At 36.7% G+C, this 14,917-nt stretch overlaps 1 protein-coding gene across 1 annotated transcript; it reads left to right on the top strand.

The window, feature by feature from the left end:
- Positions 1 to 914: 914 nt before the first annotated feature.
- On the top strand, positions 915 to 14,162 carry LOC115924299. Its single transcript, XM_030986397.1, has 3 exons — positions 915 to 1,199; positions 7,131 to 7,212; positions 13,660 to 14,162. Exons 1-3 carry the CDS (start codon positions 915 to 917, stop codon positions 14,160 to 14,162), a joined length of 870 nt encoding a protein of 289 aa, XP_030842257.1.
- The last annotated feature ends 755 nt before the right edge of the window (positions 14,163 to 14,917 follow it).

Raw genomic sequence — 14,917 nt, 5'->3', positions numbered from 1 at the left:
AGAACATGCTTTAATACGTGCAATAACGTACCACTTTTGAAAATCGATATAATTGTTTTTACTATAGCGACATATATTCGATCTAGCCTATTCTAGATGAATGCAGCTATATAATTTGTTATGCATTGGTCAGCGCAGGGTCGCACGATCCTGGGAAACCCGGTGTGTTTTCAAAGCAAATTTGGCGTAACAAATAATTACAAATTGATTGACTTGTAAAAGTGTGAAACCAAGGGGTTATTTGTCGACGGAGCATCTGTCTAGGGCTCGAATCCCACCAAATCGGATGACCGAATGCGCACTTTCCCCGTGCCATATAACCATGCAGGCTAGATAAAATAAAAACACACCGTATCTGGGATAGAACATAACATACATGGAGGACCCTATAAAGCCAATGGTGACAAAAGTGAGAAATTGAAAAGAAAATGAAATGGACAACTACGAGAAGAGAACATGATATAATTCCCTAGCTATATATACGTATATATATATAATTACATATATATCTCTCTCGGTGTCTCTCTCTTTCTCTCTCTCTCTCTCTGTCTCTTCTAAAATCTACAATCTGTAAGAATGTATTCCTGTCATGGAACATAATTCAGCATCGCACGTGACTTTATCATTTAATCACATAGTAAACATATATAGGGGCAATTGTACATGTACAGACTCAGCAAATTTAAAGTAATACGACAGATCACGAAACAGCTGCCACTGTTGCATTTCGATGCGTATAATATGGTTCAATGAACAAAATCCCAATAATAGCGCATCTGTTGTTTTCCTTATTGATCCGGCCCCAATGTTATAACCTTTGGTAATTTCAAAGATGCAGGCATTATACCGGGTAACGTTGGAAAAAGCCGCATCCATTATTTCATGCACATAATAGGTTCAGAACTACAGAAAACATGCACTGGAAACTAGATAAAGGAACAGGGGGAAGGGTCTGTCTGAAATGCGTTGTCGTTCTGTTGGCGATGTTGTCCTTGGCGTTTTCTTCTTCGGTGCTATCAGATGACGATTCTTCGGCCGGTGCAGACGACACGAACACGGGAAATACTGCAGCAATCGAGGTCGATGATTTGGAGAATGATGTTGGTGATGGGGCCATCGTCGATGCTGCCGTTGAGAAGGAAGGCAACGTGGACCCGGTTGACGAAAGGATACGACTCTTCCAGTACGATCCTGTTGAAGTGAGTACTTCGTGAGTACACGAACATAATGCATGTATATACACTACAACGTCATTAGACGGACATATGTAGTGACAACATGAGTCATTAAGTAGAAATGGTCATTGGCAGCAGGGGCGTCGCCAAAGGGGGGGGGGGTGTGGGGGGGGGGGGGTGGGTTGCGACACCTCCCCACCTGTCAGGATAGTGTCGGTAAAATTGCGCTGCCGTCGGGAAAAAGAGAAAAGGGGGAGGGAAAAAGAGAGGGAAAAAAGAGAGGGAAAGGGAAAGAAAAGAAAAAAAGGAAAGGAAAAGAAAAGAAAGAAAGGAAAAGAAAGAAAAGAGAAGCAAGAAAGAGAAAAAAAAAGAAAAAGAGGGAGGAGAGGAAAGAAAGAAAAAGAAAGAAAAGGAAAAAAGAAGAAAAAAGAAGAAAAAAGAGTGAAAGGGAAACAAAAGAAATGGGGGGGGGGGGTGAAAGAGAGGAGAGAGAGAGGGGAGGTAAGAGTCTGAGAGAGGAGGAGTGGGAGTAAAATAGAAAAGGGGGTTGTTGGGTGGAGTCGTCTCGTTGAGGGAGCAAGAAAGCCACGGGTAAATATATTTCGGTGTCGGATCAGCTGTGTCGGTATTCTTGCTCGATCCTCGTGTACTATATATTAATGCAGAAGTTTGAAGTCGGTGAGATGTATATTGTCGGTCGGCCGACAAGTTTTTTCCCTACGAACTGTGACTTCTTATCCGCTGTGACGACTTCGAGAGAGACTACAACTACAATACTTGTATTTTCTCGAAGTTTCACTTTCCTATAATATCAGCTAAAGAAATCAGAGGTTTAAAATTTTTGGGAAAACTAAATTCAAACAAGGTTTAAGAGTCAACAACGGTACGACGAATCGTCTACCTTTCTTTATAATGTGATGAAACGCCAAAAATTCCGCGCTTTGCGCGGAAGGGGAAACTTCATTTAGACGAGTCGAGAACAGTACAACGAATCGTCTTCTTTCTCTAATAATTTAAGGAAACGTCAAAGCTTCCGCGCTTCGCGAGAGAGTGGGAAACTGAATTCAGACAAATAGGGCTTATTAAAAGTCAAAAACGGTACAACGAATCGTGTTCTTTCTCTAATAAACGTCAAAGCTTTCGCGCTTCGTGCGAGAGGGGAAAACTGAATTCAGATGAATAGGGCTTATTAAGAGTCGAAAACGGTACGATGAATCGTGTTCCTTCTCTAATGATATGAGGAAACATCAAAGCTTTCGCGCTTCGCGCGATAGGGGGAAACCGAATTCAGATGAATAGGGCTTATGCCTCGGTCACAAATGTCATTACGAACTGCTACGAACGCCGTACGAGCGATTTTCAGACAATGGAAATTCGAAAAGACAATAGAAAAACAGGGAGATTCGTACGAAACTATCGTTCGTACGAACCTTTGTGACCCCAGCTTAATTAAGAGTCTAAAACGGTACGACGAATCGTCTTCTTTCTCTAATAATTTAATGAAACGTCAAAACGGGAGGGGGAAAGCTTCATTCAGATAAGGATTAAGAGTCGAGAACAGTACACCGAATCGGTTACTTTTTCTCATAATTTAATGAAACGTCAAAGCTTCCGCGCTTTGCGCGGGAGGGGGGGGGGGAACTGAATTCAGAAATAGATAAACAGTCGAGAACGGTACAACCCGATCGTCTTCTTTTTTACAATAATTTAATGAAACGTCAAAGCTTTCACACTTTGCGCGGGAGGGGGGGGGGGAACTTTTTTCAGCCAAGGATTACCAGTCGAGAACGGTACAATTAATCGTCTTCTTTTTCTAATAATTTAAGGAAACGTCTAAGCTTCCGCGCTTCGCGCAGGAGGCCCATCAGAAATAATTCGTATATTTATGTCGTCGAGGAAAATGACCATTTTGCGCATATGCTAATACTATAGATAGTACATACGCAAAACAATTTAGCCTTCGGCCCCAGGTTTATATGGTTGAATTTGTAGATATTGGACATTTAATTTTGTCGGTAATTGGTGGCTAGTTTTGTCGGTAATCGTTGGCCTCTACACCCCCCACTGAAAAAGGTCTAGCGACGCCCCTGATTGGCAGGACATTTTCCTGTCCTTTTAACGATTAAAAAATAGAGTTACTTCCCGACCTCTGCGTTCGTTTGCAGGCAGAGGGAACTTTAAGGCCTCCCAAGAAACAATAGATACAATCATTAATCATTAGTTTGATTAGTTATATTGTTTTGAATTTGAGTTACGGTTAGGGTTAGTGTTAGGATTAGGGTTAGGGTTAGGGTTGGGGTTAGGGTAATATACCAGTTGTCATGTTGTCCAGTTAATCTACCAATGTATCAATGATAATGATCATTATACAAATAATTAAAACTGCAAAAACAACAGTAACAATATTAAAATAATGATGAAACTAATGATAATGATAATAATTGTTTAAAAAAATAATAATAATAACGTTAGAAGTGATAGACACTACACTGATATGTCTGCCAGTAGAAGGCAATAGACCTGCGATAACTGTATTAAATCTGACATACACTGTTGCTCATAACGGTGGAATATTTTTTTTTATCCCAATTTATGGAATTGTTTTAAAAATAATTTAAAAATACTAGATCTAGATAATAGTATACAGTCTCAGATTTTATTGAATAATAATTTGCCAATATGTGTTTTGCGTGACTGCTAAAGCATGTATGTTATGCTACTATGTTTATTAACTAGGGGACCTATGCCCTTAAGTCATAAATGACAGTAATGAGGATTAATGCCTCACAAAAGGGCACTAATATAGCACATCGACACGGTGTTGATCCTGGGGCCTCACAGTTACGAGGCCATTGCTTTGTCACTGAACCATGACTGTACGCAGCGGGGCTATGGTAGGGGGCAGTTTCCATAAATTAAAAAAAAAACAGAAAATGCAATAAATTTTCAATAATTTATTGCATTCTACCCCGGTCCCCAACATAATAAAATCTTCTGTGTGCCCATGCCTTGAGCCATAATGCATGGCCGTCCAGAGGATTTTTTTATGTTGGGGACCGGGGTAGAATGCAATAAATTATTGAATATTTATTGCATTTTCTTTTTTTTTTTAATTTATGGAAACTGCCCCCTACCCTAGCCCCCGCTGCGTACAGTCATGGTTCAGTGACAAAGCAATGGCCTCGTAACTGTGAGGCCCCAGGATCAACACCGTGTCGATGTGCTATATCAGAGCCCTTTTGTGAGGCATTAATCCTCATTACTGTCATTTATGACTTAAGGGCATAGGTCCCCTTGTTGATAAACATAGTAGCATAATATACATGCTTTAGCAGTCACGCAAAACACATATTGGCAAATTATTATTCAATAAAATCTGAGACTGTATACTATTATCTAGATCTAGTATTTTTAAATTATTTATAAAATAATTCCATAAATTGGGATTAAAAAAAATATTCCACCGTTATGAGCAACAGTGTATCATTTCTAGAAGTGTGGGTGCCACAAGGTTTCATATTATTAGGTGTGCTGTTATTTCCTATATTAAATTGATATTTGCATTGTGTCATCTATTTTAAAATACGTATAGTTTGCTGATGACACTAGTGATTTCTAATTTCATCTTGATAATCATATCCTCGAAAACGACATCAATACCAAAATTAGCTGATTCGTTTCGAAATAATATGCCGTATCTCAACGTTCGTAACATATATTATATCCACTCCCAAGGAGTGTTAAACTTATGCCTTATAGGAAGGAAAAACGTGCACGATGTTTCAGTGGGTTTACATCAATGTAATGAGCAACTCAACTGGAGTGATCATCTGAAAACTGAGGGCGTCAAAACTCCGAAATTTTGGCATATTATATGGGGTGAAATATCTTTTACCTGACAAGGTAATATTCATATTGTACAATAGTTACCTTCATTCAACCCTACATTTCATTTTGTAAGGTTCTTTTTGGCAACATCAAAATACAATTACAAATAGTATTCTATTGTTGCAAAAGTAAAACATTCGTATATGTGCTGGAGCTATTTCCATTTTAAACATAGACAAGGGGAAATGAGGGTATGAATATAGCAGCCTAGACGACATTTTTAAAATCAGATAAAGGCTACTTTATTCCTATACTTAAATTCTCATGCTAGCAAAAATGTTTTATATTTGTTGATCGTAATACATGTTTAGCTCGATAATTAATTATTTGTCATGCTGTCATTAGTATTTAATACTAATATCTAGTATTGACAATGCTTAGTTTGTTTGTTTTTGTATTTTTTTTTAAGAATAAATTTATTTGAATGGTAAGGTGTGGAAACGTTTTAAGTCTTAGACTTATATTACCAAACATCTATCTTTTTCTTCATGCATTATTACTCTAAATGTATTTTGATTGTAACTTCTTTTTAAAGTCTACTACTATTATTTGTTTAATCTCATGCTGATCATAGCACGTTATTTTATCAAACATGTACTAATGAATAATGAATAAATAAATAAATAAATAAATAATTGATTGATAAATAGACAAATTTATAAAAAATTATAATAACAACAACAACAATAATCGTAAAGATTACGATGATGATGATGATAAAGATATTAATATTATTAGGTATAGCGCACCAAAAATAAGTACAACAAGCACATGTTATTTGATGATTGCAAATGATCAAGCTTTATGAAACCTTCAAAAAAAAAAAAAAAAACAGAATTGAAATCGGTCGATGCATTGTGATTTTATACCATTTTTTTGAAATCGCAAAATTACCGAAAAACATGCCAGAAATGGTCAAATTGGCAAAAATGGCAAAATTCGACAAAGTTAACAACTTAATTCATCACTTTCTCGGACACAAATAATGAATTAAATTATCAGATACTAATCTTTGTGGTAAAAAAAAAGAAAAGAAAATTCATATATCTATTACCGTTTTGAAAACAGAAGCCAACAAAATAAGTCATTTTTGCGAATCTGCAGATATGAAAAAGTTGTGAAAATAACTAAGTCCGCCCAATTATTATGCGCATATGTAATCAAATCGTCTTTCGGATGGTGACGTTTAAAGGTCGGTCCCAGACGTAAATAATCATATCTGATTGATACACGTCCGTAAAAACCCAATACACACACACACTACATCAAATATTAACATTAAATTCCAAATATTTTTGCAATGTCAATAAAATATGGCGATTGAAATTACTTGGATCACCGTCACAGCTATTTCCGCATATGTTTCACAAATTATTCAGAAAAACCGATCAAATGATAAAAATTTGCAGATTTTTGGCTACATCACAGTATATATATTTTTTTTAAATGTCAGATTTGAGGATTTGTGACGATTTTTCGAGAAGCCAGTCAACTGGCCATAACATTCCACAGGGACTAAATTTTAGAGTGAAAGAAAGTTTGGTGACCTCAGTCCAATTGTGGCTACCTTGAGTGTATACAACAAATTGATTCAAAGAGTGAAACACATGAGGATATTGCATTTTTGTACGGGAGTTTTATACATTGAGGTGCATTTTCACCACGCAGAATAGCAGCGCGAGTCAATGGGCGATCAGCGGGCCATGTCACACAATGGCTGAAAAGACAATATTCTAATTAAATCATTTAACATATTTCCCACATGCCTATAACAATGAAACTACACATAATTGTAAGTAAAGGTATATGTGAAATAAAAATTTAGAAATATTGTTTAGTTTTTTTAAAAATAAATTTACAAAAAATGCTATTTCTACCAACTGACTGCTGTTGTGTGTTTGTGTACGCGGGGCAGACTGTGTGCACAGGCAGTGTGATCACCCCAATATTATGTCATAACATTTTAAATATCAAAAATATGATAAACTTAGTATATGTAGATGTATTAAATAATTTGTATTACATATTAGTTTACGTATCTTTATCTTTATCTTCCATGCTATTTAGGTTGGACACATAAGATATGTCGAGATTTCTCCGGGAAGATATGTCCAGCTGAAAACCATTGCCGTTAAACCACCAGCTTTCGGTAATAGCACTCCGATAAAACCAACTCTTGTACAATAAGAAAGTCAATATAATCATTGTGAGTTCATGAATGAAAATAAAATCTTCACGGGGATTCAAATGAGAAAAAAAACCTATTGGAGGAGACACGCTTTTATGTATCAACATTTTTAAATGTCGTGTCTCTAATCAGTGCAAGCCAGATTTAGGCGCTTACATTTATTACATTTTTTCCATTTTCTTTGTAGCTATATCATACATTGCTTTTTTAGTGTAATCATTTTTCCAAATGGATAATTATTTCCTCACTATGTATTTCTACAATTTAGCGGTAAATAATGCCTTAAATCATTCATGAAATACCAACAAAATATCGATCTCTTTGTATAATTTGTATTTCAGTATCAATTTTGTTTTATAGTTGCTACCTTGTTTGGCGTTCAACAATAAGGGATAGAGCATAGTCGATCTGACGCTGCTCAGTGGCTGCCGGGCTCACGAACAATTGGGCAAAAAGAATTTCCGTTTCGGGTTATAAAATTTGGAGTGGACTATTAGGCTATTATTAGGTGGTCTGTCAACGACAGATCACCTATTGTTTTCGTCAGAATTTTCTTTCTTTATTATTATTATTAGGTGGTCTGTCAACGACAGATCACCTATTGTTTTCGTCAGAATTTTCTTTCTTTATTATTATTATTATTTATTTTTATTTATTTTCACACTTTTTTGTTAACAGGATAACTCAAGATCAGTTTAGTCAATTTCGTTCAATTTTGGCACAGTCATAGGTCATTGTCATGAGACGTTAGAGTAACATTTTCGAGGTCATCAAGTTTTCATGACGTCATCCAGGCGCCATTTTGTGTTTTTTTGGTACTTTTTACTCATGATCATATCTTCTTAACGGAAAAGCATTTCTCATTCATATTTATCATGATTAAGGTCAATATCCGTCCGGTCAACTTCAGGTCAAAAAACGCGCGCGCACGCGTACGTCCGCGCGTCAGCGCGCGCGCAAAAAATAAAAATGCTTCAAATCGTTTAAAATTAATTTTGCATACGTTTCAGGCCATTTTAAGCGTTTTGCAAAAAAAGCTCGCACGCGGGTGCGCGCGCGTTTTCGCGCGTACTGGTATTTGCCAACATAAAATCGCAAAATTTTCTCTGTCATCATATTTAGCACATTTTTCCAAGCATTTTGATACCTTGTTCACCTTTTTCTGCCCATTAATAACGGAATGAGCGTCCGTTTAAGATAATGTCCGTGCGTGCGAGCTCTTGTAATACATAGCATACATGGGCAAAAACATGCCTATACAAAATCCATTGTAGCGCTTTAGGATGGAAGATGAACCAAATTTTGTTTTCATATGTTGATAGAGTATGAATTGGAGATATGATTTCATGTCTCATTTGACCCTCAATTGACTCATGACGTCATCATAATGGCCTCCGAACTCAAAATTTCAATTTTCATATTATGACGTCAGCAGATTTTTGGAAAATTGATTGTATCTCTGTAAATATTGATCAATTTTCTTTCAAATTTTGATATGTTCTACCTGAGAATATTCTCTACAAATGTAGTCGTCACAAGATATCATTTTGACAAAGGTATCATGGCGTTTTTTGCGATTAAAGGAGGCATGTCAATTTTTCACATTTTGCGTGTATTCTCTATGGGACATGACTTTTTCTCAAAACTTGATTCTACATTCTCGTCTTTCACGAGCAATATCTCCGTCGTTTTATCTTTGTTTACGCTGAGCTTTGAGTATGTTGTAGCTGAGAAAATAAGCTATCGTAAGTGTGTCCTTTATCTTTCGATCAGATGCCGGGATCATGCTCATATTTCACTTACAAAGTGGGATTTGATAATTCCATTTTCCGTTTACGTGTAATCTCTATGGGAAATGTTTTGGTATATCGGTAACGCACTTGACTTCCGACCTCAAGGTCCCTGGTTCGAGTCCGGGCGTCTCCAACAATTTTTTTTCTTCACTTTTTTTTCTTTTTGACCTTTCACTGTACCATCTCCTTTGAATATTAAAACACGTACAATCGCAAATAATGTAATAAACAACCATATTTACTTTATTATTACCCTATTATCACTAGATCCATTACTTTTGGCGTGTAATCCTTATGGGAGATGACTTTTTCTCAAATCTGGATTCTACATTCTTGTCTTTTGCGAGCAATATCGCCGTTATTTCGGCTTGGTTTTTGTTGATTTTTGAGTATGTTGTAGCTGAGACTATACGCTATCTAAATGTTCTCTAATTTTGTTCAGTCTGATGTCATCGTGGTCTGTTGATGATAATCATCAACATCATCATCATCATCATCATCGTCATCACCATTACTATCAAGATCATCATCATCATGATGATCATCATTGTTTACATGTATATATAACTTCTCCCTTTCTCAATATAGTAAATATTATAATCTCTCATAAGACTTGAAGACAGACCACCTAATTCGTCTCCATGACGAATTAAATTTCTAGTTATTATTATTATTATTATTTATTTTTATTTATTTTCACACTTTTTTGTTAACAGGATAACTCAAGATCAGTTTAGTCAATTTCGTTCAATTTTGGCACAGTCATAGGTCATTGTCATGAGACGTTAGAGTAACATTTTCAAGGTCATCAAGTTTTCATGACGTCATCCAGGCGCCATTTTGTGTTTTTTTTGGTACTTTTTACTCATGATCATATCTTCATAACGGAAAGGCATTTCTCATTCATATTTATCACGATTAAGGTCAATATCCGTCCGGTCAATTTCAGGTCAGAAAACGCGCGCGCATGCGTACGTCCGCGCGTCATCGCGCGCGCAAAAAATAAAAATGCTCCAAATCGTCTCAAATTTTTTTTGCATACGTTTCAGGCCATTTTAAGCATTTTGCAAAAAACGCGCGCACGCACATGCGCGCGCGTTTTCGCGCGTAATGGCATTTTGCAACAAAAAATCGCCAAATTTTTTATGTCATCATATTTGGCACATTTTTTCAAGCATTTTGATACCTTGTTCACCTTTTTCTGACCATTAATAACGGAATGAGCGTCCGTTTAAGATAATTTCCGTGCGTGCGAGCTCTTGTAATACATAGCATACATGGGCAAAAACATGCCTATACAAAATCCATTGTAGCGCTTTAGGATGGAAGATGAACCCAATTTTGTTTTCATATTTTGATAGAGTATGAATTGGAGATATGATTTCATGTCTCATTTGACCCTCAATTAACTCATGACGTCATCATAATGGCCTCCCAACTCAAAATTTCAATTTGCATATTATGACGTCAGCAGATTTCTTGAAAATTGATTGCATCTCTGTAAATATTGATCAATTTTCATCCAAATTTTGATATGTTTTAGCTGAGACAATTCCCTACAGATGCAGTAGACACGAATTTTCATTTTGACGAAAGCATCATGGCGTATTTTTGCGATTAAAGGAGGCATGTCAATTGTTTACATTTTGCGTGTATTCTCTATGGGACATGACTTTTTCTCAAAACTGGATTCTACATCCTGTCTTTTGCGAGCAATATCTCCGTCGTTTTAGCTTTTTTTACGCTGAACTTTGAGTATGTTGTAGCTGAGACAATAAGCTATCACAAGTGTGCCCTTTATTTTTCGATCAGATGCCGGGATCATCCTCATATTTCAATTACAAAGTAGGATTTGTGCATTCCATTTTCCGTTTACGTGTAATCTCTATGGGAAATGTTTTGGTATATCGGTAACGCACTTGACTTCCGACCTCGAGGTCCCTGGTTCGAGTCCGGGCGTCTCCAACAATTTTTTTTCTTCACTTTTTTTCTTTTTGACCATTCACTCTACCATCTCCTTTGAATATTAAAACACGTACCATCGCAAATAATGTAATAAACAACCATATTTACTTTATTATTACCCTATTATCAATAGATCCATTACTTTTTGCGTGTAATCCTTATTGGAGATGACTTTTTCTCAAATCTGGATTCTACATTCTTGTCTTTTGCGAGCAATATCGCCGTTATTTCGGCTTGATTTTTGTTGATTTTTTAGTATGTTGTAGCTGAGACTATATACTATCTAAATGTTCTCTCATTTTTTTCAGTCTGATGTCATCGTGGTCTGTTGATGATAATCATCAACATCATCATGATCATCATCATCATCATCGTCATCACCATTACTATCAAGATCATCATCATCATCATGATCATCATTGTTTACATGTCTATATAACTTCTCCCTTTCTCAATATAGTAAATATTATAATCTATCATAAGACTTGAAGACAGACCACCTAATTCGTCCCCATGACGAATTAAATGTCTAGTTATTATTATTATTATTTATTTTTATTTATTTTCACACTTTTTTGTTAACAGGATAACTCAAGATCAGTTTAGTCAATTTCGTTCAATTTTGGCACAGTCATAGGTCATTGTCATGAGACGTTAGAGTAACATTTTCAAGGTCATCAAGTTTTCATGACGTCATCCAGGCGCCATTTTGTGTTTTTTTTGGTACTTTTTACTCATGATCATATCTTCTTAACGGAAAAGCATTTCTCATTCATATTTATCATGATTAAGGTCAATATCCGTCCGGTCAACTTCAGGTCAAAAAACGCGCGCGCACGCGTACGTCCGCGCGTTAGCGCGCGCGCAAAAAATGAAAATGCTTCAAATCGTTTAAAATTAATTTTGCATACGTTTCAGGCCATTTTAAGCGTTTTGCGAAAAAAATTCGCACGCGCGTGCGCGCGCGTTTTCGCGCGTACTGGTATTTGCCAACATAAAATCGCAAAATTTTCTCTGTCATCATATTTAGCACATTTTTCCAAGCATTTTGATACCTTGTTCACCTTTTTCTGCCCATTAATAACGGAATGAGCGTCCGTTTAAGATAATGTCCGTGCGTGCGAGCTCTTGTAATACATAGCATACATGGGCAAAAACATGCCTATACAAAATCCATTGTAGCGCTTTAGGATGGAAGATGAACCAAATTTTGTTTTCATATGTTGATAGAGTATGAATTGGAGATATGATTTCATGTCTCATTTGACTCTCAATTGACTCATGACGTCATCATAATGGCCTCCGAACTCAAAATTTCAATTTTCATATTATGACGTCAGCAGATTTTTGGAAAATTGATTGTATCTCTGTAAATATTGATCAATTTTCTTTCAAATTTTGATATGTTCTACCTGAGAATATTCTCTACAAATGCAGTTGTCACAAGATTTCATTTTGACAAAGGTATCATGGCGTTTTTTGCGATTAAAGGAGGCATGTCAATTTTTCACATTTTGCTTGTATTTTCTATGGGACATGACTTTTTCTCAAAACTTGATTCTACATTCTCGTCTTTCGCGAGCAATATCTCCGTCGTTTTATCTTTGTTTATGCTGAGCTTTGAGTATGTTGTAGCTGAGAAAATAAGCTATCGTAAGTGTGTCCTTTATTTTTCGATCAGATGCCGGGATCATGCTCATATTTCACTTACAAAGTGGGATTTGATAATTCCATTTTCCGTTTACGTGTAATCTCTATGGGAAATGTTTTGGTATATCGGTAACGCACTTGACTTCCGACCTCAAGGTCCCTGGTTCGAGTCCGGGCGTCTCCAACAATTTTTTTTCTTCACTTTTTTTCTTTTTGACCTTTCACTGTACCATCTCCTTTGAATATTAAAACACGTACAATCGCAAATAATGTAATAAACAACCATATTTACTTTATTATTACCCTATTATCACTAGATCCATTACTTATGGCGTGTAATCCTTATGGGAGATGACTTTTTCTCAAATCTGGATTCTACATTCTTGTCTTTTGCGAGCAATATCGCCGTTATTTCGGCTTGGTTTTTGTTGATTTTTGAGTATGTTGTAGCTGAGACTATACGCTATCTAAATGTTCTCTAATTTTGTTCAGTCTGATGTCATCGTGGTCTGTTGATGATAATCATCAACATCATCATCATCATCATCATCATCGTCATCACCATTACTATCAAGATCATCATCATCATGATCATCATGATGATCATCATTGTTTACATGTATATATAACTTCTCCCTTTCTCAATATAGTAAATATTATAATCTCTCATAAGACTTGAAGACAGACCACCTAATTCGTCTCCATGACGAATTAAATTTCTAGTTATTATTATTATTTTTATTTATTCATTTCTTGTAGTACCCGTTATCTCCAAACGATCAAATACGTTGTATGATATTTGTTTTATTATCTTGAAGGATATTGACATGCGCCGACCTTTCTCTTCAGTATTAAGTTAAGATTTGCAATTGCAATTAATGACCGTGATAACCATGATTACAATGTAAACCGCTTCGAAATGAAATTTTAAGCGCTTTAAAGACATAAATAATATTATTATTACCAATTTACTATCATTATTATTATCTCTTCCCACCAGAAATTTCAAATTTCCTAACACCAGAGGAATGCGAAAGGATCAAAGAGCTAGCCCTAGATGCTGGACTATTTACCAGTACAACATTGTCCATAGACTTATCAAAAAGCGGTATCGATGAAACCAAGGTCATTTATAACGCCACAGAATGGGAACAGAAGTTCGCCAAGTGCGACAACAACACTGACAAAATACTAGACTTCACGGAAGTACTACGCTGTCTTCCAGGGCTCCAAGAAGGAGACATAGTTCCTCCAGCTATCCTGGCCGATTTGTACATGCAGCTGAAGCTGGACCTGAACTCCAATGGATTCATTGATGCAAAAGAACTCTGGTTGATCCATCTAGAAAACAAGACTATTGAGATCGAGGAATGGCTCTCCCGCTGGCGAGGAGGAGAGTTGCCCAAAGTGACAGGACGGGGACGCGGTCGAATCAGCGAGCAGGCTTGGATTAACTGGAGTCGTTTTACAGATCCTACCATAAGGACAATCCGAGATAGGTAATTCAAGCCAGGGGCAGCGATCCCGGGGGGGGGGGGGGACATCGTCCCCCCGGAAAATTGGAAAAAGTGCAAAAAAAAAATGGAAAGCAAATACTGACTAAAGACTGCAACAAACTTTTAGGCTCTGGACGGCCCAAGAGTGCAGCGTTTCGACAACAAAAATTGCAAAACTCTTCTTGCTCGGTACCTACGCTCCCTCGCATAATACCCCTCAAAGTGTTCAAATATATATTGTAGAAAAGTGAAATGTGAACAAAATGTTATTGCTTGTTTTGATACTATACTTTTGCTAAGGAATATGATTTTGTAATACAACAAAACTTCAAAAACCTGAAAGGGGGTAGTCACTCTCGTTCACTTTATACCTCGCACTGGCGTAATAATGGAGGGGGATTTGGGGCAGTTGCCCTCCTAATAAAGTTCGATCGTGGTTTATTTCGAATTCGATACCAGTGATTTACAAATTTTACTGAATTGGCATGTTTTTTTCCCTGAGCTTCCGGAGGCTCTGCCCCCTGGTTGCTCATCTGACCGTAATGAAATGCCTTTAAAAACCTAAGCTTCCGGGAGCTTTGCCCACTGGACCCCACCAAGGGCCTTAAGGCATCCCCCTGAATGCTCAACCGATCGTTATTTACTGCTTAAAACCCCTTAGATTCTGGGGGCTACTCCCCTTTACCCCAATCCAATTAGTTAACTCCATGCCAGTGTCACAAATAAGGTATCAAAATATGCTGATCAGACCGTCATTAAATG

The sequence above is a fragment of the Strongylocentrotus purpuratus genome, unplaced genomic scaffold, assembly GCF_000002235.5.
Source record: "Strongylocentrotus purpuratus isolate Spur 01 unplaced genomic scaffold, Spur_5.0 spur5_scaffold_15, whole genome shotgun sequence".
Lineage (NCBI taxonomy): Eukaryota > Metazoa > Echinodermata > Echinoidea > Camarodonta > Strongylocentrotidae > Strongylocentrotus > Strongylocentrotus purpuratus.
The sequence above is the reverse complement of the archived record's forward strand: the minus strand, read 5'-3'. Positions and strand labels throughout refer to the sequence as shown.